This window comes from Leucopleurus acutus (genome assembly GCF_964270905.1).
Source record: "Leucopleurus acutus genome assembly, chromosome: X".
NCBI lineage: Eukaryota > Metazoa > Chordata > Mammalia > Artiodactyla > Delphinidae > Leucopleurus > Leucopleurus acutus.
Genome location: NC_139148.1, coordinates 106,220,610 through 106,244,086, shown reverse-complemented (window position 1 = coordinate 106,244,086; position 23,477 = coordinate 106,220,610). Strand labels below are relative to the sequence as shown.

At 41.2% G+C, this 23,477-nt stretch overlaps 1 protein-coding gene across 2 annotated transcripts in view; it reads right to left on the bottom strand.

The window, feature by feature from the left end:
- Positions 1 to 23,477, bottom strand: part of GRIA3 (glutamate ionotropic receptor AMPA type subunit 3) — a gene marked incomplete at its 3' end in the record, with an annotated part of 282,972 nt that overhangs the window by 53,245 nt on the left and 206,250 nt on the right. For both annotated transcript variants that reach the window (XM_082865212.1, XM_082865213.1), the window contains exons 10-11: positions 22,942 to 23,148; positions 8,701 to 9,077 (exon numbers count right to left, since the gene is read on the bottom strand). In XM_082865212.1, coding sequence (XP_082721338.1) covers positions 8,701 to 9,077; positions 22,942 to 23,148 — 584 coding nt within the window. The remainder of the gene's footprint in view (positions 1 to 8,700; positions 9,078 to 22,941; positions 23,149 to 23,477) is intronic.

Here is a 23,477-nt window from a genome sequence, read left to right as displayed (position 1 = left end):
AGCATCTATTATCATATCCTGGATTAGTCTATGCAGTTAGTGGAGAATGGGACAGAAGAAGATGGGTAAGTTTTAATCAGGGAAAATTTTGTTCTTAAATGGAACTGTGCATGGGCATTACTTGGGGTGTTTGTTAAAATGCTGATTCAGAATATGAGTGCTCAAAAATCTGGACTTCTCAAGCATCACTGGTGATTGCAGTGGTCTGCGGCCCAAACTGAGAAATATTGTTCTTCTTCTACATCAGTGATTCTCAACTCTGCCTGCACATCAATATCATTGGGGGAGTTCAAGACAACACAAAACAAAACACAATGACCAAAAAAATGCCTAGGCTCCACCCCAGGCCAATTAAATCAGAATCTCTGAGGGTTGGGCCTAGGCAGCAGCACTTTTTTTTTTTTTACATCTTTATTGGAGTATAATTGCTTTACAATGGTGTGTTAGTTTCTGCTTTACAACAAAGTGAATCAGTTATACTCCGGGGCAGCCAAGATTGGGAGTCATGGTCCTACGTCATGAATGCTACTCAGGGAGAGGGTCTGTGGGCAGTTAGGGGGCAGTGTGAGGGCACTGAATGCCCAATGGGTAAGGGCTTGTAGTGAGGAAACTTCATCTCCTTCACAATGCTGCTGAAGGCTGGCTCTGTTTGCAGAAATGAAATCTGGTCACTAGGTTTTATAAAACATTGCCACATTATCCCGAGGATAGTTCTGCTCTGTGGTGGAGCTCCATCCTGGTTAGGCTGTGTTCTCTCATGCCCAGAAATGCTCACAGGAATAGAACCCACTCTGTCATAGAGTCAAGAATAGGCGTAGGAGCCTGGCACATCTCCAGGCTCTGTGGGAAGAGGGCAGCTCTGGGCTGAAAGCTGGCAAGTCAAGCTCTTCTCTGTCTATACTCGCATTTTACCACTTTGAAGCAAATTTAAATTCCTGTGTCCCAAGATAACCTTTTTTTTAGCCTCTGGAAAATTCAGTTGTTTTAGATTTTACACCCTGATCAAATAATTTTGGCAGGCGTTTTGATAAAGAGTATTCTTTATTGATTAACTGTAACAAAGCTGTTTGGTTTCTTAAAGCCTGTAATTCCTATTGGTCCCTGGATGCTTCACATAACCCTTATTTATTTATTTCTGAACATAATCACTTTTAGCGTTCGGGATGTGCAAATCTGCTTTGCAACAGATTTTCTAACTGATAGTTATACTCTCTCAGGATTTCACCTGGGAACATTTCCCTTTTAATCAGAAGATGTAAAAACATCTGGAGTCAGAAAGAATGTCACATCTGAATGCTAAAAGTGTACAGAATATTTCAATTATGAATTTGAAACTTTCACAGTCTTTCTTCATTGTTAACATATACATTTTATTCTGGGTTGATCTGACTCTGGAAATAATTTTACTGTATAAAAGATGAATGCTCAAAGTAGCATTCGTAGTAATAGGGTAATAATGATAATAATAGCTAACGTTTAAGGAGCACCTCCTATGTGCCAGACTCTGTTATAATTGTTTACATGTGTCAACTCCTTTAATCCTCCATCCCTTTACAGATAAGAAAATGGAGCATTCTACAGATAAAGAAATTGAGGCACAGAGAGGAGAAATAGGAAATAAATCATCTAGACTTATGCAATCGGAAAGACATGCCCACATTTCTGTAGTATAAAATACTCATGTTTTGTATAAGAAAACCCAAAATGGTGTGTAAATTATAGAAGGAGCAATTTTCCTACAAACATTGAGAAATATAGCTGCAGGAAAACCAAACATGTTTGGATAATTATTGTTTATTATCTGTTGTTCATTTGGAATGGAACTGTGAATGTCCTCCTTATTTGGGATGATGGGGTTTTACTGAGACCAAGGGGAAAACTGATTTTGGACTATTTCCAGAATCATGGTTTGATATGGAAAAGGGTGTATTCTGCTGCTGTGAATACTAATGGTAGTTTATGTATTATCTGCTTGAAATGTGGAGAACAACACAGTAATTTATGGAAATTACGTTTGTGCCATTCCATTGCAGCTAATGGACTGTGGCTGTGTGTGTGTGATCTAAAATCAAGCCTGCGCATCATAATCTGGCTCTTTTGGCCACCTTAATGGCTGACTCAGATGATCATGTGGTTGGTCTGTATGACTCAGCTGAAATTGGCTGTTGACATGACTGAAAATAAACCTAAAAGCAAAATGGTCTTTTTTTGTGGCCTCTTGTCTACATGGCTGTTGATTTTGGCAATTATGTGGTTAATACTGTGATAGACCTACGATCATGGAGAATTTTGGTGAATATCCACATAGAAATGGTAAAATAGTATCCACGAGCATCAGCATAGGTGGAAAAAGGAGCTTCCTTGGAATCAGCGTTGAATGCACAAGCTTGCATTCAGCATTCTCCCTTCAAGACAGTAGTAGCTTTTGTGCCAGTTCAAGTAAGAATTTAACCTCTGTAAAATCTAAAAAAGCCAGACTTATAGAAAAACAAAAGAGAATATAGGTTTTCAGGGGATGGGAGGTGAGCAAAATAGGGGATGTTGGTCAAAGTGTACAAACTTCTAGTTATTAAGTGAATAAGTTCTGAGGATCTGATGTTTTTCAAAGGAATGGATTTTTTAAAAATATAAATAAAATTTTCTGTTCATCAAGAAAAGAAAAAAAAAAGACAGTGGTAGCTTTGACAAGAGTCTTGGTGGAATTTCTACCACTTTCTTCCCTTGTATGTCATGGATGCCTAAATCCTTTCACTGAGAAAATGTGCAGTGGAACTCACAGGGAAGAAGCTCTATAAGAATTTTCACATTTCCCTTTTCTCATTAGTGAAACTATAGCCTTTTAAATCCACATTTCACATGGAGGCTATATAAAAAGTGACTGATGGGTCAGCCCCGTCACATTTTTAAAAGGATCTATTAAAACAAGACAAGACTTTATATTTGAGTTAGAAAGACCTGTCATTTCCCAGTATCTTTTCTTCCATTAATGCAGCTTCAAAATGTTTAACATTCAAGTAGTTTTGTTGCACAAGACAGATTTTGAGGTTAGCATAATGAAATGACCGTAAAATGCTGCCATTTAGTATTTATAAAAAATGCATTAAAGGAACATATCATACCTTTTGAAGAAATGTAAGAGGAGACATGAAGTTAATGAAAGTAAATTAGCAACAAGACAAAAACAGACATAACATTGCAAAATAATGCACAATGCTCATGTTACCTGTGATCATAAGAAACTAGAGTTTCCGAGTTAATAGTAGAATGTATTTTATGGCCTATGAAATGATAATAAAAGTGAGCTATGTGCTGTAACCTTCATCCTGTAAAAGTAAATTTTGAAATCGGCACTTTACTAGCTTCACAAGATGAAGCCCCGGAACTGCAAACTGCCTCTCTCCTTTGCACAAACTCTATCATTCCTTTTCTCCCTCTTCTTTCTTCCACAGTAGGCATCATTTCTACACTGCAATCAATGCTGTGTCTATGACAGATTTTTAAAAAAATGTGCAGAGTCAATCTTTGGTTCTTATAGTCTTCCCTGATGGGAATAACTAACCATCTCCCAAAGACTGAAAACTACGGCTTTCAGCCAGAAAAGTCATGAAATAGTTGTAATAAAAATCCTGCTACTACAATTAATTTATTACCACACCACTACTGCTTTGAAGTGAATTTGCAGTTGCAGTAGGATGAAGACACTGGTCATACATCAGTAAAGGAAAGGCTATTGTTGCTTTAAACAGAGCCCCAAACTCTCCTGTTGTCTTTGATCCCATTCATTTTTTACCCTTCGTATATTTTATTATTCTGCACATACTTTCCATTTAAAAAAGGAGGATCTATGTGTCAGCTAACCTGGACAGATCCCCTGCCTGCTTCTCCAAAGTGTTTGCTATCTGGAAAACTTAACAGGAGAATAATGCCCATGGAATAATCTATACACAGTAACCGGGTTCAAGTTAGTGTGCTCTTTCCATTTTCTCTGCTGCAATTCCCTGGAACCTTGTATCTTCAACTTGGCTAGCCCTCAGATGTCCCTGCAGCTTTAGAGAAAGTCAGCAGGGGGAGCATTTGTCTGGAAGGACTTGGACTCTGGCCTGCTTAGCAGTTCTGTCAACGTTTTACAAACGAAATAAATTTCAGATTAAAAAAAATTCCAGCCACCTGTCAATATCAGCAAGACATTGTGGAATAATACAATCAAAATGTTTGCAAGTTGTGTAATCCTTAAGGAAAGCACTTTATGGGTTCAAGAAGGAATGTTGTTGGTTATTTCTCATCAGAAAGCAGCTATTTGGCACTGACTAAAATTTTAACCGTATTTAGGAACTAAAATGCAAGTGCAATATGAACGATTAGTATTTGTGAAGCCAGGATGGTTAACAGCAGCCAGTTTAAAAATGATAATAGGTAACGTGTATTGAGAACTTACTATATGTCAGGCACTGTGCTTTACATTTTATAGATGAGGAACTGAGCCTTAGCAAGTTTTAGTACCTCGCCCCACGTTACACAACAGCTAAGCGGATTGTGAATCTAGTGAGATGAACTCCAGGACCTGCATACCTAATCACTATGCTCCCTCCATCTGGCTACACCCACTGGCTGTCTCCCCATCCCCCAATCAGGGGGAAGAGGGTTGAATGCAATCTCCTCATACTTTCTTCTCCTGACTCCCCCCAAATTAGTTCATTATGAATATAACCTCAGCTTATTACATTGATTACTCAGTCTCCACCTGAATTGGTCACCCTGAACAATTGGGGTAGTTGAAAATATCAAACCTAATATTGACATAGACTCTTTAGGCTTCTAGGTTACTGTTCATAGCTTTATTTGATGGCAGTGGAATCATGCTCAGTTTTCCTCATGATGTCTTGTTGCTGATTTCCCAGTCTTTAACTTTGAGTGAACACATGTTCAGCAGCATTCTTAAATGCTCACTGCCTATTTTCTTAAACAGCCAGGGCAAAGGTACTGTTTCATCAGAGGTTGGGAGACTGGAAAACATCTCTTGGGCATGAGCACGAGGAAAAGAATGGAACAAACAGTGCACCTTTAGGTCGGTAGTGGGAGGCTGTGTGTGGTAGTGGAAATAATTGTACTGCTGGCTCTTAGAGCCTCCGTGCCCTCGGGTTCCATGACATTATCTCTCCGGGTACTATTCCTTTCTCTATGATATGAGAAAAGCAGTATGAAGTGGAATGAGCACAGGTTCTGGAATTGGAGTTGGGTATGAATACTGGCTTTGTCATTAGCTGTGTGACTGGGCAAATTACTTCACCTGAGCATCACCTTCACCTAAAAAATAAGTACGATGCCCACCTTGTGGTAGTGTTTTGAGGATTAGAATTCATATGATAATACAGGTAAAGTGCCCAGATGCAGTGGGAACTCAGAGAAAATTGTTCCTGGGCCCTCAGTAAACGGATGCAACTGGATTAATTTATCTCTGACATCTCCTCCTGCTATGATATTTGATAATTCTACTTTAAAATGTGGTCTCTTGTGATGCCTTGAATTGCTCCAATTTTGAGAAAAGTCAGAGTGTACAATGCATGCTCACATTCTGGGCTTTCTGGAGAGTTTGCATTCCAAGGATGGCCATTGAACAGAAGTGGGGCTGTGTGCCCCATTGCTGGGTTGAGTTGTGACCAGCATTTAGAAAAAAAAAAAAGAGAATAGATAATATCAGAGTGCATGGCACACTGTAAGGGTAATTTCTGGTGAAATTTTGTTACGTACGTATATGTGTACTGAGTTGTGATGGAAAATTTATCTCTGACCGAGGGTTGTGCTCAAAACATTTGAAAGCCATCACTCTCTAGGACAGTGTCTAGTGCAGAATAATAAAATCTCTACCTTGAAAAAAGCACTTGATATATTTCAGCGCCACAGAAGAGCCACAGCTTAAATTCTGCTACAAAAAATGAAAATAAAGAATCTTTCCAGCTTGTCATTTTCAGGCCATCATTTTTAAGTTATTACTTAATGAGGTAATATGCATAAATACTTCTAAAAACAAATGGCCTTTTAAGAGTCCTGTTTGAGTATGCACAGCAGCATGTAGCACTCCAGTGGGGATATCACAAATTTAGTTTTGAAAATGCACTTACAGAAACCAATAAAATCTCCAGCCTTAATAAGTCTTTAGCATTGTCTCAACACAGATTACCAGCCACGTTAAAATCATTCAATTACAGGATCATTCAGAAACCCTCATCTCTTGAAGTGAACATTTTAAAAAATCAGGAAAGAAAGAAACTAGCACAATTAACTCCCAGATGATATCACAAAACGACACACATCCCAAGCACAAAAGGAATAGGGAGTGAAATAATTTGGAGAATCTGACCAAGCAGATTGAGGGTGGCAAAAAAGAATGACAGATAAATGAGGCTTACCCCACACGTGTTATACTAAAAAGCTGCTGAAGATAGTTACCAGCGATGTATACTGCAAAACTCCATTTTAAATGTTTTGCGCTCCAAGTGGATAACCTCAAATGAAATATGCTATAAAAGCATGGTAGGTGACCTTCTGAGTCCTTCTAGTCTAAATGAAAATCCCTATATGTTTGTATAATTGACTCTGGTCAGTATTTGAATTAATGTTCAATTTTACCAAAGCTACAACTTTTTATTTCATTTTTTTCTGATTATAAAGATGTTACATTTGCTTACAGTATTTTATAATTATGCATTTGCCACCATTTTTGTTTAGGTCAGTCGACACTTTAAGTGGGTAAGATCTAGGATATTCACATTCAATATCTTCAATAGCTTCACTGAGGTAAAATATGCATACCATACAATTCACCAACACAAGTGTACAATTAATGATTTTAGTAAAGTTAGAGTTGTGCAACCATTGCCACAACCCAGTTTTGGAAAATTTCCAATACTCTGAAACGTTGCCTTGTGCCCTTTTGTGGTTAATCCTGATAGGAATGGGACTAGGGTGAGGCAAGTGAGGCATTTGCCCCCCACTCAAAATTTAAGGGGGTGCCAAAATCTCATTAATCAAAATAAAGAGAATTTTAGTATTTTTTTTTAAAAAATCAAAATTAATTCAAGAAAATCCATGATTAACAAAATAGCAAATTTTAAAATAAAGATTGGATCTGACCCCTGTACTTGCTCTACTCAGCTTCACTTGCCTCACCCTAATCTTGATTCCCTCTCTGCTCCCTCCAAGGCCCCGGAGACCAACAACGTGCTTTCTGTCTCTATTGATTTGCCTATTCTGGACAAATGGAATAATACAATATGGGATAGTCAATAAATGGAATTCAAGTAATGGAATCATATGGTAAGTGGCCTTTTGCATCTGGCTTCTTTCATTTAGCATCATGTTTTCAAAGTTAATTTAGTAGCATGTATCAGTTGTCCTTTTTTTAGTTGCTCAATAGTTTCCCATTCCAAATGTGGTACGGATATGCCACATTTTGTTTATCCATTCGTCTGTTGATGGACATTTGGGTTGTTTCCACTTTTGGCTATAGTAAATAAAGCTCCTATGAACATTTGTGTATAAGTCTTTGTGTGGATATATGTTTTCTTTTAGGTAAATAAGAGTGGAATTGCTGTGCCATATTTTAAGTGTATGTCTAATTATAAGAGACTGCCAAACCACTTTCCAATTTGGGTGTAGCATTTTGCATTCATGCTACTAATGGATGAGAGCTATAGTTATTCCACATCCTTGTCACCACTTGGTATTATCTGTCTTTTTGATTATAGCAATTCTAGAGGATGTGTAGAGCTGTCTCACTGTGATTTTAATTTGCATTTCCCTAATGACTAATGATGTTGAGCATCTTTTCATGTGATTATTAACCATTTGTATACCTTCTTTGGGGAAATATCTATTCAAATCTTTCATCCATTTTTAGAATTGGGTTGTTTATCTTCTTTTTATTAAGTTGCAAGAGATCTTTATATATTCTGGATACAAGTCCTTTATCACATGTATGATTTCCTAATATTTTCTCCCACTGTGGCTTGTCTTTTCATTTTCTTAATGATGTCTTTTGAAATGCAAAATTTTTGAATTTTGGTGAAGTCCAGTTTATCAATTTTTACAGTGGATTGTGCTTTTTGCATTCTGGAAACTCTTTGTCCAATCCAAGGTCACACAGACTTCCTCCCATATTTTCTTCTAGAAGTTTTACTGTTTTAGTGATAAAGCTTGGGCAAGATACTACAGTGAAATAGTTCTAGGCAGTCAGAGAGAAAAAATGAAAAATGGAGGAGAAAGGGGAAGGTAGGAGGGTTTTAAAGAAGAGTTCTGTCTTTTAAATATTTTCTAGATCCAGTCTCTGGACAAATGAGAGAATGTTCTAGCTCAGTTAATGAGGAAACCATGCCTGTTTGTTCGGATCAAGATTTAGTGTTAGCTTTATCTGAATAATATCAATATTAGCCGGCAATGTTGCCTTTATCTGAGTTCAAATGTTTGCTATAATGTGTATAAATTGATGATACCATAGAAATGCATGAAAGACATTCAAAGCAACACCAATAACACACTCACTTCATGGACGCAAGCAAACAAAAATGGCTTGATGATAATTTGTCACTGGATGGAATGTTAAATGAAAGAAATTTGGACTTGAGATGGGTGAATATCAGATGTGCATGAATGGATCATGGCCATAACATGCAAGGAGGCATTGGGTATGACATGGAAACAAACCTTGGAGAAATATCACATCCTTGCTGCATAAAGGCACCCAAGGAAAACCAAAGACTGTTAAATATTCCAAATTCATTTGGAGGATCAGGAGGGCTTTGCGGGTCACGAGGTTCTTCATTGTTGTCTTCCAAGTGCCATTCGTAAGGGCTGAATCTGCTGACTAGGAAAAGAACTACACTGACTCCAATGTAAGCGAAGACGATGCACATCCAGATTTCGTAAGCCAAGGGATCCAGAAACGAGAACACTCCTGGTTTTGATTTCTGAGGCTTCTTTATCATGATGGAGATGCCCAGGCTCATAAACGGCTTTGAGAAATCTATGACTTCTTCACGGACCAGCGTTATAGTGAGTGGAGCAACAGCTATATCAGCCCTCTGGAAAAAAACATTTTTTGACTTTTAGAGACAGTATTTCCATTAGTCATTTGCCACTTAATATACCTCTTTGGTAGAAATATAAAGTCTTAAGTCACTATAGCCAGCTGATTTGTCAATGCTTTGGTTAGACAAGTAGTAGCATTCAGTGGGTCCTAAAATACTCTAACTTGATGGTAAGTTAAGGAAAAGACACTTCGTCCTCTGAGGCATATTGGCTTAGGGCACCTGATTCAATTTTTTGTCCTAAAATTGTTTTGCTACCTTGCAACTCAACTGCTACTCTCCTGTGACATACCACTGTTTAATTCTTATATTCTTATTTTAATTTTCATTCACTTATGTCATATCTCCCTTACCTGACCGGAAATTCTTGTGGGAAAAGCATAATAGTCTATACTTTTGATATGTGCCTCCCTCCCCACCATGAGGTGCAACACAGGACTACAGTACTCAGTTTAACACTTGAGTGTTTGCCATTATTCTTGACTTATTTCTTTGAGAGTATGTCTATTAAAAACATAAGTTCTTTGAAGGCAGGGGTTCAATTTCCTATTTTTGTATCTATCACTGCAAAAGATCCTAAACTAAAGAAACTGTAGATGCCTAAAAAATAAGCTCTTGACTATTGAATATGAAATATGCAAACATGAAAGAATTCTGCATGGGCAATAAGGGCAAAGCAGTTATTACAATACATATTAATTTATATAGTAAGCCATCATTTCTAGTGATAAATATCAGTGTAGCACTCACATGTATTGGATCAATAAAATAAACGTGTCAGTAGTGCACTGCATAATTAGTTCAGGCAAAGGCAGACGATGTTTTTATATTAGTCCCATGAAAATAGGCACTGGAACTTCTACACTTATTTCTTTTGTCTTCCACACTAGTTCCCTTATGTCAGTGGTAGGTTTTAGTCTGGAGCCAGGCCTTAAAATGCATACTTAGAGAAATGCTCATAAGGAAAGGCTTTGGATGGTATATCAGGTATAAAGTGAAAACACCAATTTTGATGATCGTTTTTTCTTTGTTAAATAGTTATGCCTCAATATCCCTACCAGTAGGGGAAGAATGATGAAATCTGAGACAGGGTTTTTTTTTTTTTTTTAATGTTTTAGTACTTTGATTTACATATCGTGACTCAAACTGGTTAAGAAACACTCCTTAATTAACTGAAGGAGAAATGCAGTAATAAACAGCCAGCTAACATCGATTCAGTGCTTACTCTGTGTGAGGTGTTGTGCTAAGCCCCTTATATATATTTAATTCTCAAGGCAACCTTGAGGTTGGTCCATGATCATTCCCATGTTAGAGAAGGAGGAAGTGAGGTACTGAGAGGCTGGGATTAGAACCCTGGTCTTCAGATTCCAGAACTCACTCTCTTGACCACCATAATATTCTAACTCCAGAGATACTTGCACGTTTCTACTATATATTACCTTATGTACAATAATCAACCTCAGGCAACGCCTCTCGGGTTCATTCCAGTGTGTATCTGAGGGCCTATTCTGTGCCAAGCACTATTCTTGGTGCTAGGGGTGTAGCAGTGAGTAAGACAAGCAGACAAAAATCTGCTGCAGAATGTATGCATTTATTGAAGCCAACAGCCTGCTGACCAAATCTACCTTGAAGGCTGACTACCATCTCAAACTCACCATTTCTAAAATTAAACCCATCATCTATCACCGTGAGGTTGATTCTTCTTTAAGTCTATGAATGATGCTTATTCCAAACGTTTCCCAGTCCCTAATCCTTACGTACCCTCTCTGCAGATGATCTTGCCTCTTCCTTTACTGAGAAGATGTAAGCCACATGATATGAGCTCTATCACCTCAGTGCCTTGCTTCTCTTCCTCAATATATTGCTGTATCTTTATCCCTGCTGTCATTCCCATCACTTAGAAAATGAACTCTTTCTTTCTGAGATTTAATCTACGTATTCCTTGCGTCTCATACTCTTCTGTCTCCTTAAAATTCAGCTATTTATTCTCTTTTACTATTTTTTCCTTCTCAATCTATTCCAGTGGTTCTCAGTGTGTGATTCCCCAGACTTAGCAGCAACAGTCACCTGGGAACTTGTTAGAAATGCCAATTCTCAGGCCCCACGCCATGTTTATTAAATAAGAAACTTGGTGGGGGGGGCACCCAGGTAGTCCTCCAGGTGATTCTCATTCTTGCTGTAATTTGAAACCACTGACAGATCTTATTCACTTAATAATTACCTCATACTCAGGTAATTCCGTTTACTGACAAAGAAAAATGAAAGAAAAAAACACTTCTTCCTCCTTTTTTTGATCCTACTACCCTCTTAACCGTACAGCATCACTCCCTATCATCACCAATCTTCTTGAAAAATTCGTCTTTACTATCTCTTGATTTTAATACAATGTTTCCTTTATACACCTGTGCTCTAACTTCCATTCCCCTCCAATTTAGTGAAATTGCTTCTTGAACTATATGCTTGGTTACCAACTTCAAAGACCTTTCCGCAGACGACTCATATGATACCACTGGCCCTTAGCACTATGTATATCCTCTTTCCTTAGCTCTCTGATGCTGAAGACTATGGGTTCTTCTCCTACCTTTCTGAATGTTCCTTTTCTGTCTTTGCTTCCTAGCTCTGCTCTCTCAGTGAAGATGTACGTTTGTACCTCCAGAGTCTATTCACGGGCCCTGCTTTGGTAGGTAATTTATGAAGGTTTGTGGAATAAGCAAGTCTCTTTAAGGTTCTGTTCTTCCTTTCTCCCCTCAGTATTATTACCTCTGGCTTCAACTCTTCCCTCATTGAGCTAACTCCTGAATCACCAGTTCCACATTTCTAACTGGAGGGGAGACAAACACAGATTTTTATCTATTTCACTCTTTTGCCTGGGGCCAGACCAGGTGGTAGAAACAAAAGCAACTGAGGAGAATGGAATTGGCCCAAAAGCTAGTGGGGTTTTTTGGCACAGAGAGTCTGAATCAGCTAGAAAGAACCTTGTCGTGCCAAGAGAATTCACAGATAAAGCCACCTTCTATCCCTGCCAACGTATTTCTACCTCCTGCTTAGAACGTGCAAATGCCCTGCTAGCAGCATTTCCCATTTGATCTCATTTGATTTAATTACTTCATTTAACTAGTTTTTTTTATCTTTAAAGTCAAAATACTAGATAGTTCTAAAAGAAATTGCCACTTCTTTGTTTTGGAAGGAAGAACTAAGGGACACTTGTGTGAGAAAATCACTTTGGATTGAGTTTAGGGGAATTAGGTTCTTTTTCAAGCACGTCAGGAAAGGATTTTGAGAATCTTGACACCCTTTAAGAGAAAAAAACCTAACTCAGTAACTGAAACAGTCACCAGATGATGAGCACAGCTAAATGCTAACAAGATGTGGCTAGATAGACAAAGCGGGGCTTCTTGTCTGGTTCCCAGGAACGTGCAGCAAAAGAACAGATTCCCAAAGAAAGCCATTTTTATTCTTTTAAATTTTATTTATTTTTTGCCTGCCTGAGCATCTGTATTTTTTTTTTTTTTTTTTTTTTACTGAGGTATAACTACTGAAGCCTGCGCGCCTAGAGCCGGTGCTCTGCAAGAAGAGAAGGCACCGCAGTGAGAAGCCTGTGCACCGCAATGAAGAGTAGCCCCCGTGCGCAGCAACGGAGACCCAACGCAGCGAAAAAGAAAGCCATTTTTAGTTTGAAGTACTTTTGAAGTCACACAAGACAACAGGAAGAAGCTGCTCCCCCCAGGCACTTGCTCTCAGCCGGGCTTTTCTACCTTGACTGAATTGTTTCTTTCTAAGGAGCTTTTTCAGAGACGGCAGTTTGTTTTCCTGGAGGGTGCTTCTTCAATGAAGAACAGTGTTAAATCTGTGCGCAATTAAGCCTCATTGATGTGGACCTGCCTCCAAAATGAGAATTACCACGCTGAACCTGAAAAAAGACCTATACAGACAGAAATAGACAAAGGGATAGCAAAGAGCCGGTAGGAGAAGGCTCAACTGGTAGAGGAGACGGGAGCAACCCCTCCCACCTCTTGCATGCTTCGTGAGGCCAACGCAGCAGAACGGTCATATCAGCTCATAGCCAGCCTTGGAGAAACCCTTGCCCTCTGCCACCACTATCCCTTCCTCCATATGTAAAGGCTCTTGTCATGGTCTCTTATTTCAGAGCTCAAGGCCTGCTTGGCATAATGTCTGTGACGCAATCAACATACTTATTAGAGGAAATGGGGAGTAGCAGGTAACGAGTGTCAGAAAAGACCCATTTAGCTCTCCTGGGACAGCTGTAGCATGCAGATGAGCGGGAAGGTCATTTTCAGGTCAAGTTAAAGATTTCAGGTGCCAACACTGATGAAAAAGTGAAAAAGGCAACTCCCCAAATGGCATTGCTTTCCTGGTCTCGGCTCCTTATGAAAGTCAGCTGTGTCTGGGATCGAGCGCTAAGAATTCTCCATAGGGCTAGGGAGCAGCTGAAATTCGGACGCAGTAGTGAACTGTCTCACTTGTGGCAGGCATCCTGAGTCAGTCCAGCGGCCTTTTGTCCTCAAGCCTCTGCCTGTGCTAGTAACAGAAATCAGCAGGCCATTTTCAGAAACCTTGGTGGGGAAGTAGGTGGTGTGACGGTGCTCTGGGTGATGGACAAAACCCAGCAAATGGAAAGAGCTCAGGGTAAGAGTTCGCTAGCGCTTTTGCTTGCATCTTGACTACTTAAGGGATTTTCATCAAGCGGCTTAAGAGTGGCTGTGTGGGCTCAGTAAACACACAGAATTAGGTTTGATTTTTCCACTCACCAGTGGCAAACCCGGAGTAACTGCACTATTGCAGGGGATTTAGCTTGAGGGGATATATAATCCTTTTCATAGGTGGGTTGCCAAAGTCGTAAATTTCATAAAACTTAAAACCCAACAAACTCATATGTATAGGGACGATGCGCTTAAGAGTATGACAGGTTGAAGACAGAAATGACGCTTGTTTTATTTTTTTGTAACATCTTTATTGGGGTATAATTGCTCTACAATGGTGTGCTAGTTTCTGCTGTATAACAAAGTGAATCAGTTATACATATATCCCCATGTCTCCTCCCTCTTGCGTCCCCCTCCCACTCTCCCTATCCCAACCCCTCTAGGTGGACACAAAGCACCGACCTGATGATCTCCCTGTACCATGCGGCTGCTTCCCACTAGCTATCGGCTTTACATTTGGTAGTGTATATATGTCCACGCCACTCTCACTTCGTCCCAGTTTACCCTTCCCCCTCCCCGTGGCCTCAAGTCCATTCTCTATGTCTGTGTCTTTATTCCTGTCCTGCCCCTAGGTTCTTTAGAACCATTTTTTTCCCCGCCTATAGCATTTGTTGTAAAGCTGGTTTGGTGGTGCTGAATTCTCTTAGCTTTGCTTGTCTGTAAAGGTTTTAATTTCTCCGTCGAATCTGAACGAGATCCTTGCCGGGTAATCTTGGTTGGAGGTTTTTCCCTTTCATCACTTTAAATATGTCCTGCCAGTCCCTTCTGGCTTGCAGGGTTTTTGCTGAAAGATCAGCTGTTGACCTTATGGGGATTCCCTTGTGTGTTATTTGTTGTTTTTCCCTTGCTGCTTTTATTATGTTTTCTTTGTATTTAATTTTTGATAGTTTGATTAATATGTGTCTTGGCATGTTTCTCCTTGGATTTATCCTGTATGGGACTCTCTGTGCTTTCTGGACTTGGTTAACTCTTTCCTTTCCCATATTAGGGAAGTTTTCAACTATAATCTCTTCAAATATTTTCTCAGTCCCTTTCTTTTTCTCTTCTTCTGGGACCCCTATAATTCAAGTGTTGGTGAGTTTAATGTCCCAGAGGTCTCTGAGACTGTCCTCAGTTCTTTTCATTCTTTATTCTTTGTTCTGCTCTGCAGTAGTTATTTCTACTATTTTATCTTCCAGGTCACTTATCAGTTCTTCTGCCTCAGTTATTCTGCTCTTGATCCCTTCTAGAGAATGTTTAATTTCATTTATTGTGTTGTTCATCGTTGCTTGTTTCCTCTTTAGTTCTTCTAGGTCCTTGTTAAATGTTTCTTGTATTTTCTCCATTCTATTTCCAAGATTTTGAATCATCTTTACTATCATTACTCTGAATTCTTTTTCAGGTAGACTGCCTATTTCCTCTTGTCTATTTGTTTGGTCTGGTGGGTTTTTATCTTGCTCCTGCATCTGCTGTGTGTTTCTGTGTCTTCTCATTTTGCTTAACTTACTGTGTTTGGGGTCTCCTTTTCACAGGCTGCAGGTTCGTTGTTCTCGTTGTTTTTGGTGTCTGTCCCCAGTGGCTAAGGTTGGTTCAGTGGGTTGTGTAGGTTTCCTGGTGGAGGGGACTAGTGCCTGTGTTCTGGTGGATGAGGCTGGATCTTGTCTTTCTGGTGGGCAGGACCATGTCCGGTGGTGTGTTTTGGGGTGTCTGTGGCCTTATTATGATTTTAGGCAGCCTCTCTGCTAATGGGTGGGGTTGTGTTCCTGTCTTGCTAGTTGTTTGGCATAGGGTGTCCAGCACTGTAGCTTGCTGGTCGTTGAGTGGAGCTGGGTCTTAGCGTTGAGATGGAGATCTCTGGGAGATTTTCACCGTTTGATATTACGTGGAGCTCGGAGGTCTCTGGTGGACCAGTGTCCTGAACTCGGCTCTCCCACCTCAGAGGCTCAGGCCTGATTCCCGGCTGGAGCACCAAGACCCTGTCAGCCACACGGCTCAGAAGAAATGGTAGAAAAAAAAGAAAGAAAGAAAAATAAAATAAAATAAAATAAAGTTATTAAAATAAAGAATTAAAAATATTAAAATAAAAAAATGTAAAATGTAATTAAAAAAGAAAGAGAACAACCAAACCAATAAACAAATCCACCAATGATAACAAGTGCTAAAAACTAAACTATGATAAACATATAAATCAGAAACTATTCAGTCTCATACAGCAAATCCCAAGAGTACAGTTGCTCCCAAAGTCCACCTCCTCAATTTGGGATGATTCGTTGTCTATTCAGGTATTCCACAGATGCAGGGTACATCAAGTTGATTGTGGGGATTTAATCCGCTGCTCCTGAGGCGGCTGGGAGAGATTTCCCTTTCTCTTCTTTGTTCTCACATCTCCAGGGGTTCAGCTTTGGATTTGGACCCGCCTCTGCGTGTAGGTTGCCTGAGGGCATCTGTTCCTGCCTGGACAGGACGGGGTTAAAGGAGCAGCTGATTCGGGGGCTCTGGCTCACTCAGGCCGGGGGGGGAGGGAGGGGCACGGATGCGCGGCGAGCCTGCGGCAGCAGAGGCCTGCGTGACGTCACACCAGCCTGAGACAAGCCCTGTGTTCTCCCGGGGAAGTTGTCCCTGGATCACGAGACCCTGGCAGTGGCGGGCTGCACAGGCTCCTGGGAGGGCAGGTGGAGAGTGACCTGTGCTCGCACACAGGCTTCTTGGTGGCGGCAGCAGCAGCCTTAGCGTCTCATGCTCGTCTGTGGTGTCCACGCTGATAGCTGCGGCTTGTGCCCATCTCTGGAGCTCGTTTAGGCGGTGTTCTGAATCTCCTCTCCTCGGGTACCGCGAAACAATGGTCTCTTGACTCTTAGGCAGGTCCAGACTTTTTTCCCGGACTCCCTCCCGGCTAGCTGTGGCACACTAGCACCTTTCAGGCCATGCTCACACAGCCGACCCCAGTCCTCTCCCTGGGATCTGACCTCTGATGCCATGACGCTTAGTTTAAATGTCATTAAAAACTTTTTTTTTGAGCTGAAAGGCTTATGTTATCGCTTAATCATCCGATGATCTGATGCAAAACGTAACCCACCTGGAGACTGTGCGTGAGCAGGAGCTTGTCAGCTACAATTTTAAAGCACTTGTTGAAAGCAAGGGAGAGGATGAGAGAGAGTGGGTAGGCAATGCATTGGCGTGTAGTGCGTAAAATATTATACGTCATCTGAGAGAAGAGGCAGACGTGACCTGACCCCTCATCCCTGTATCAACCATAAGGTTCTAGTAGCCTTTGGCAGACATGTTGTTTGGAAAGTTTAAATGTGTTGGAGGGGCTTCCCTGGTGGCGCAGTGGTTGGGAGTCCGCCTGCTGATGCAGGGGACACGGGTTCGTGCCCCGGTCCGGGAAGATCCCACGTGCCGCGAAGCAGTTGGGCCCGCGAGCCATGGCCGCTGAGCCTGCGCGTCCGGGGCCTGTGCTCCGCGATGGGAGAGGCCACAGCGGTGAGAGGCCCGCGTACCGCAAAAAAAAAAAAAAAAAAAAAATGTGTTGGAGAAAGGAGTGGGACAGAATCAAGTTAGACGATAGGAATATAATTGCTACCTGTGGGGGGCCTGGACTTAAACTGCGTTATTGGCTGTACTCTATGGGATGTTTAATGTCTGCAATTGTTTGGATCTGGAGAAAGGGATGAGGTCTATTTAAATCTCTGCAACAACAAGCAGTGTCACAACAGGATCTCCTCGTTTCTTTGCACAGAACAGATGTCCCAGTCTGGATCTCTTGGTTAGGGCTCCCTGTCCTTGGGGAGCTGAGAGAGTTAAAGACAAAGTGAAGATAAAGGAGTGTCCCTGGAGCTGGGTAAAGGCCTCGTGAGACTGAATTTGGTTGGAAATATTTCCCCACCGTGTCTGCTCAGAATGGCAGGCTTCCATGCATCATTAATGCTCCTTCCTGGAATTCATATGCCTCATTTGAAAGAGAGGGGTGCTTTTATCAAGCCATCAGCCCTCCTGCCAAAGCCCAGTGTAATCACCTGAAGAACAGAAGAGAATATTTGGCATCTGTTATTTCACCCTTGCTTCTCTGCCTTTTAGCTGGAAGGACAGATCGACTTTCTGTCTTTCTTAATGGAAAACGAATCTATTTTAGGATAGTGACAACTTAAGAGACAATTTCTTCTAGGTAGAGAAATGTCAGTGTGAATAGCATCTGTAAAATTGCCATTTGTCCCAGGAGTGTGAAGGAGTCTGAGGATGCCCAGGGGATGTGACCTGGAATCAATTGTCCTCCAGCCTCATCTCCATCCCCAAGCTCTCTGCTCTCTTGTAAGCCAGAGGTACCAATCTGGGTAGTATTTTGTCTGTCCTTTCCTATCCTTAGTTCTAAGTGCTGGGAACATAAGGAACATGGCAGCTGCCCACCGGGAGGTGTCCTTTTGTCAATTAGGACCTCAATTTCCTTCCAGCCCTTGTCCTGACTCTCTTTTTCTGTTAGATCATATCTCCTCTCAAAGGGCAGAAACCCTCAGCTGCCTATCTGGGTTTTCAAATATTTCAAGTAATAACTAGAGATGTGTATTACATTATCCTGGAGGCCACAGATAAACAGGATGGGTATCTCAGATGGAAAAGCTCATAATCCAACTAGATTGTAAGCCCCTTGAAGGCAGGTAGGATTATCTTCCCATAATTGGACACGCTTAGTAAACTGAACCAATGACTCAGTGGACAGAGCACTGGACCGGGAATCATGAAACCTGAGTTATAGTCTAAGCTCTGCCAAGCTGTGTGATTTTGTGACTTTGTCACAGTACCTGCCACTATTCCTGTCATCCCCATCCTATAGCAGGACTTGGTTTCCTGGTTTAGCCAATGGGCAGTTCTAATGTTCAGTCCTGGCCAGTCTCCACATTTATGTGTAAAATGAATGAAAAGGTAGGCTAAAGAATATCTAAGAGCCCTGCTAGCAACAAAATGTTTTAAAATGTCCTCTTAAAACACATGCTATTTGGGAACCGTAAAAACTTGTGGTCTGAGGACAACTGCCATGTGGCGATGTTACAGACATTAAGCTCAAAATCAAAACTTCTAAAAGCAGGTGGACAGTTTCAAGTCCATAATGTTCTGAAGAGCTTATATAACGGGGGCACATTGTGTCCTACTGACATTTGTTTCAAAAATAGCCTTCTTAGCGATACAAGGTGGCCCAAACATCAACCTTGATTTGATTTTCTTTAGAGGAGAAAAAAACCATTTAGGACTCATCTGAAAAGAGGCTGATTGGCTTCTTTCTTCTTTAAGAAGTTTAATTTATTTTGACTCTTTCTTGAGACTTTATGGCAGATACTGAAATCTCCTTTGCGAAGCTTTTTTCATCTCTGCCTTTCTTCATTATTTTTCCTACTCTGATCTGTTGTACATACTAAAAGTATAAGAGAAAATGCCCCAAAGATAAAGCTGTGTCTATCTGTGTAGTTTTCGTGTTATTGCAAGAAATACTTCCATGTTCGCCATCCTTTTGCTTATTAAGCACTTAGGGAAGTCACCGGGGGTGGGGGTTTGCCCTCTTTTTTCTTAAGCAGCTTGCAAACCATAGGAGACCAGGCCTGCCAGAAATGAATGCCTGTTTTCACTTTTCTCCATTTCTATCAATGACAGAGAAGTTGCAAACTTCCCAATGCCGAAAGATGAAATCTTCTAAATGAAGAGGAAGACTCACTTAGCTTAGATCATCCTCCCTTACAGACAGCTCTCACTCTAAGCATGAGAAGAACGTCCATTTTTCATAGCCACACGTCTTAGAGGAAAGTGGAACTTGGCAGTCCACTCAAATAGGTTGGTTTGTTCTCGGTTCCTGGGAATCACCTTGTGTTATAATCTCAGAAAGCACCAGACACTTGTTCTAGGTCAGGGGAGGGAGGAGGACATTTCTGTAAGAGCCTTCCCTGGCTATTGCTTTTATCTTTAGTAGAAAGAACTGGGTGAAAAAGATGGGTAGGCTCCTCCAGGAGAATTTGTACCTATTCAGCAGTAGAGAGTTGGTTTCTAAATTACTAAACAAATATGGGACTTGCTAATTCTCAAGCCCCCTCACTCACACATACACAAACTGGAAAGAGGAAGAGAATGTGGAGATTAAGTGGGTGCAGTACAGAGGACATGCCAGAGGAGAAACCAAAATCCACTGAGAAAGCTGGTCTTTGTCTGAACAATGTCAAGAAATTTGCTTTGCTCTTCAGCACTGTGTTTAATGTCCTGTGCAGTGACAGGAGGGCACTGAGCTGTTTACACAGCGTGACAGGCTTTCTCTTGAGACAGTAGAACGCTATGGCAATTGAGACATAATGGGCTGGTAGAGCCCATGCCAGTTACTCTGCCCTAGTGAAAACAGCCCCTAAATTCCTTGTCAGGTTTATGTGGCCAAATACTCTTCCCCCCAGAATGGCTAAGGCACCAGGGGCCTTTGCAATATGTTTCAACTATCTTTTAGGATGGGATGGGTCTGCAACACTTGGCTGTTAGGCGGTATGCGGCAATGGTTAAAGAACACACGCTTCATAGTCAGAGACCTGGGTTCAAATCACTGTGTCAGAACAAGCTGTTTGGCCTTGATATGAGACTTCACCTCTCTAGGCTTCAATTTTTCTCATCTGTAGAATGATGTTAATAGTGTTTTGAGGATTAAGTTACATAGTGCTTGTAAAGCACTTGGCACAATGCCTGGCGACCAGTAAATATGCAACAAATGGTAGCTAATAGTAATAAAAACATTATAGGATTACCTCTCACCATGAACTCAATTTAATGGTTATTGGCTGGGCATTATTATGTGCCACCAGGCATTCATTCATTAAAGCAAAAAGTGAGCATCTCTTATGTCCCAGGTAATGTGCTAAGAGCAGGGGAGAGCTGTGAGCAAGACGGGACATCTTAGAGCCTGAGTGTTGGGCAGATTAGGGACAGGAAGTAGAAGAAGACTTGATCACCATCTTGTAAAGAGGCTACAGCTGTGTCAAGATGGTTCCAAGCTTCTCAGGTTTCTCAGAAAGCATGATGGGTGCTCTGTCCCTTCTTCAGCCCCTCTCTCTGGCCTTAGAAGTTCTTCTTTCTCATAACTGGGTTCACTTGCATCTTATCTGCTATTCAGCCCTGCCCCAGTTCCCAGGACCAGCCTTGACCCAAGACAGGGTCCAGCCCCACAGCTGGGGGCTAAGGTTCAAATCGCCTTGCAGCTTGTGTGACTGGAAGATGGTGCCTTGGTTTTGATACTTGAGGTCCAGTCTCATTTTAAGCCTTAATTCCCTTTGTGTGCCCTTATTTTTAGAAATGAGCTTCTGCCTTTGTGCTTGTTCCTTAGGACCTGTTCCAAAAACTTATTTAGCGACCCCAGTACTATCTTACGATTGGAGAGCTATACCTTATTCTTGTTAATTCCTGTCTCAAGCGCTAGAGTCCTTATCCTAAACCTCAGTCCAATAGCTAACTTGTGGACATTTGCTTCTTGCCAGACTCTTCTCAATATATCCACCCCCTAAATTCCTCTCCTTCCCCTAACCTGTTGTTTACACAGGGACTGGTGGTTGCAAGTAACCGTTGTCTGTTAGAACTAAACCTCTGCCACTGCCACCTGCACTTGGGTTAGTTTTCTAAGGACTGGTTCACCCAATGGGTGGTTCTTATGTCCAGTTTTGTTTATTTCCATATGCCTCATTGGGTGGCCCAAGATCTGACCTTCCCAATCAGAGGCCAAAACCTTTTAAAGCTAAGCCCCTGAGGAGCTCTGAAGATACTACTGTACCCCTTTTAAAAAGCCCTAACTATTAGTATAATTCTTTTGTACTTCGCCCATGGGCAAGCCCTTGGCAGAGACATTCTGTTCATTCATTAGTTCATTCAAGATATATTTATTGGACTTCCATTATGTGTCAGGCCATGGCATATTGAAATGAATCAGATATGGCTTCTGTTTTCAAGGAGTTCATAGACTAGTTGGGACAGCTAAACTTGAAAACAGATCGTTATAATAAAGGTTCAAAAGTACTATGAGAGGGCTTTCCTGGTGGCGCAGTGGTTGAGAGTCCGCCTGCCGATGCAGGGGACACGGGTTCGTGCCCCGGTCCGGGAAGATCCCATGTGCCGCGGAGCAGCTGGGCCCGTGAGCCATGGCCGCTGAGCCTGCCCGTCCGGAGCCTGTGCTCCACAACGGGAGAGGCCACACAGTGAGAGGCCCGTGTACCGCAAAAAAAAAAAAAAAAAAAAAAAAAAAAAAAAAAAAAAGTACTATGAGAAAGCAAAAAAAATACTATAAGGAAGCAAAAAGCAGGGGCAGCTAACCAGATTGCAGGTGGGTAAATGGGATTAGGGAAGGCTTCCTGAAAGAGGTGACACCTCTGAGTTCTGAAGGACTCGTAGGTGGTGTTAGCCAGCTGAAGAGAGGTGAAGGTCCTTCCAGGCCTGTCTTCAGGGAACGATGCATACTTTGCTATAGCTGGAACATTGAGTGTGAAGGAGGAAGAGGACCAGATGAAACTAGGGAGGTAGGTGGGGGCCAGGTGACAAAGTGCCTTCTTTGCCATGCTAAGGAATTTGAATTTTATCCTGATTTCTAAAGTGAGAAACTACAATAATGTGGATTTGATTTGCCAGGGTAAGAGCAGAGGCAGGGAAACCAAGTAAAGACTGTCAAATAGTTGCTTGAACCGTAACTAAGATGATGATGGTGGGAATGAAGAGTGTATCTGGATTTGAGAGACAGAAAAGTAGAATTGATAGGATATGGTGACTGACTGGATATGAGGGGAGCGATGAGGAAAGATGACCTGGTTGCTTAGGCAACTAGGTGGGTGGTGATTCTGCTGCCTGAGACAGGGAACACAGAAGGAACAGATTTTCAGTAGAGGGCAGGCTGTACTTAATGTTGCCAGATAAAGTTCTCCAATTCTACTTTCCTTTTAGTAAAATAATCCTGTTGCCCAAAGGATGCTATTGACAAGCTACCTTTACAGAATTCAACTGTAGAATAAAACGTTTTTCATACAGATCATGTGAAAACTATACATAAATACTGGATAAATACATAAATACTGGATAAATACTGTACTTGAAAATTAAATTCCTCTGTCTTTATTAGTTGGAAGGCATAGAAATAAATGAAAACAGAGTCGAAAAAAACTTACCCCATAGACAAGTTCCCCAACCATGCCGTTCCATATTTTAGTCTCCGGATCCCTTGCACCGTATTTCCCATCACCGACAATGGACAATTTGTATTTGATCCTTACATGTTTGGCTATTTCATAGGCTAAGTCTACACAATAGCCTTCATATCGCTCATTTCCTTCCAGTTGCTCGTGATTCTTCTTATACATTACATATGGTGATTCCTTTGAGACCAGAAGCAAGATCAAAGGATTACTCCTATACATTTTTCTAAGAGATAATAAATGTAATAATGAAGTTTTGTTCCCCTGTGGCTATTGAGGTTTGGTGTGTTAAGAGAGCCTTTAAAAATGTTTGCTTACTAAGCAGAAGAGCCTCAATCGACTATTCATGGGGGCACATATTCCTTGGGGTCCTTAATTGATGATTTAAGGAAATAGAGAAGAATTTAAGTTCTTTTTGAGAGTTTGAAAGAACCAGTTTCCACCTGTAAAGTCTTTGATTTAGTCAAGTTGGGCAGAGGTATTTCTTTTAGTTACATGAAGGTTAACTG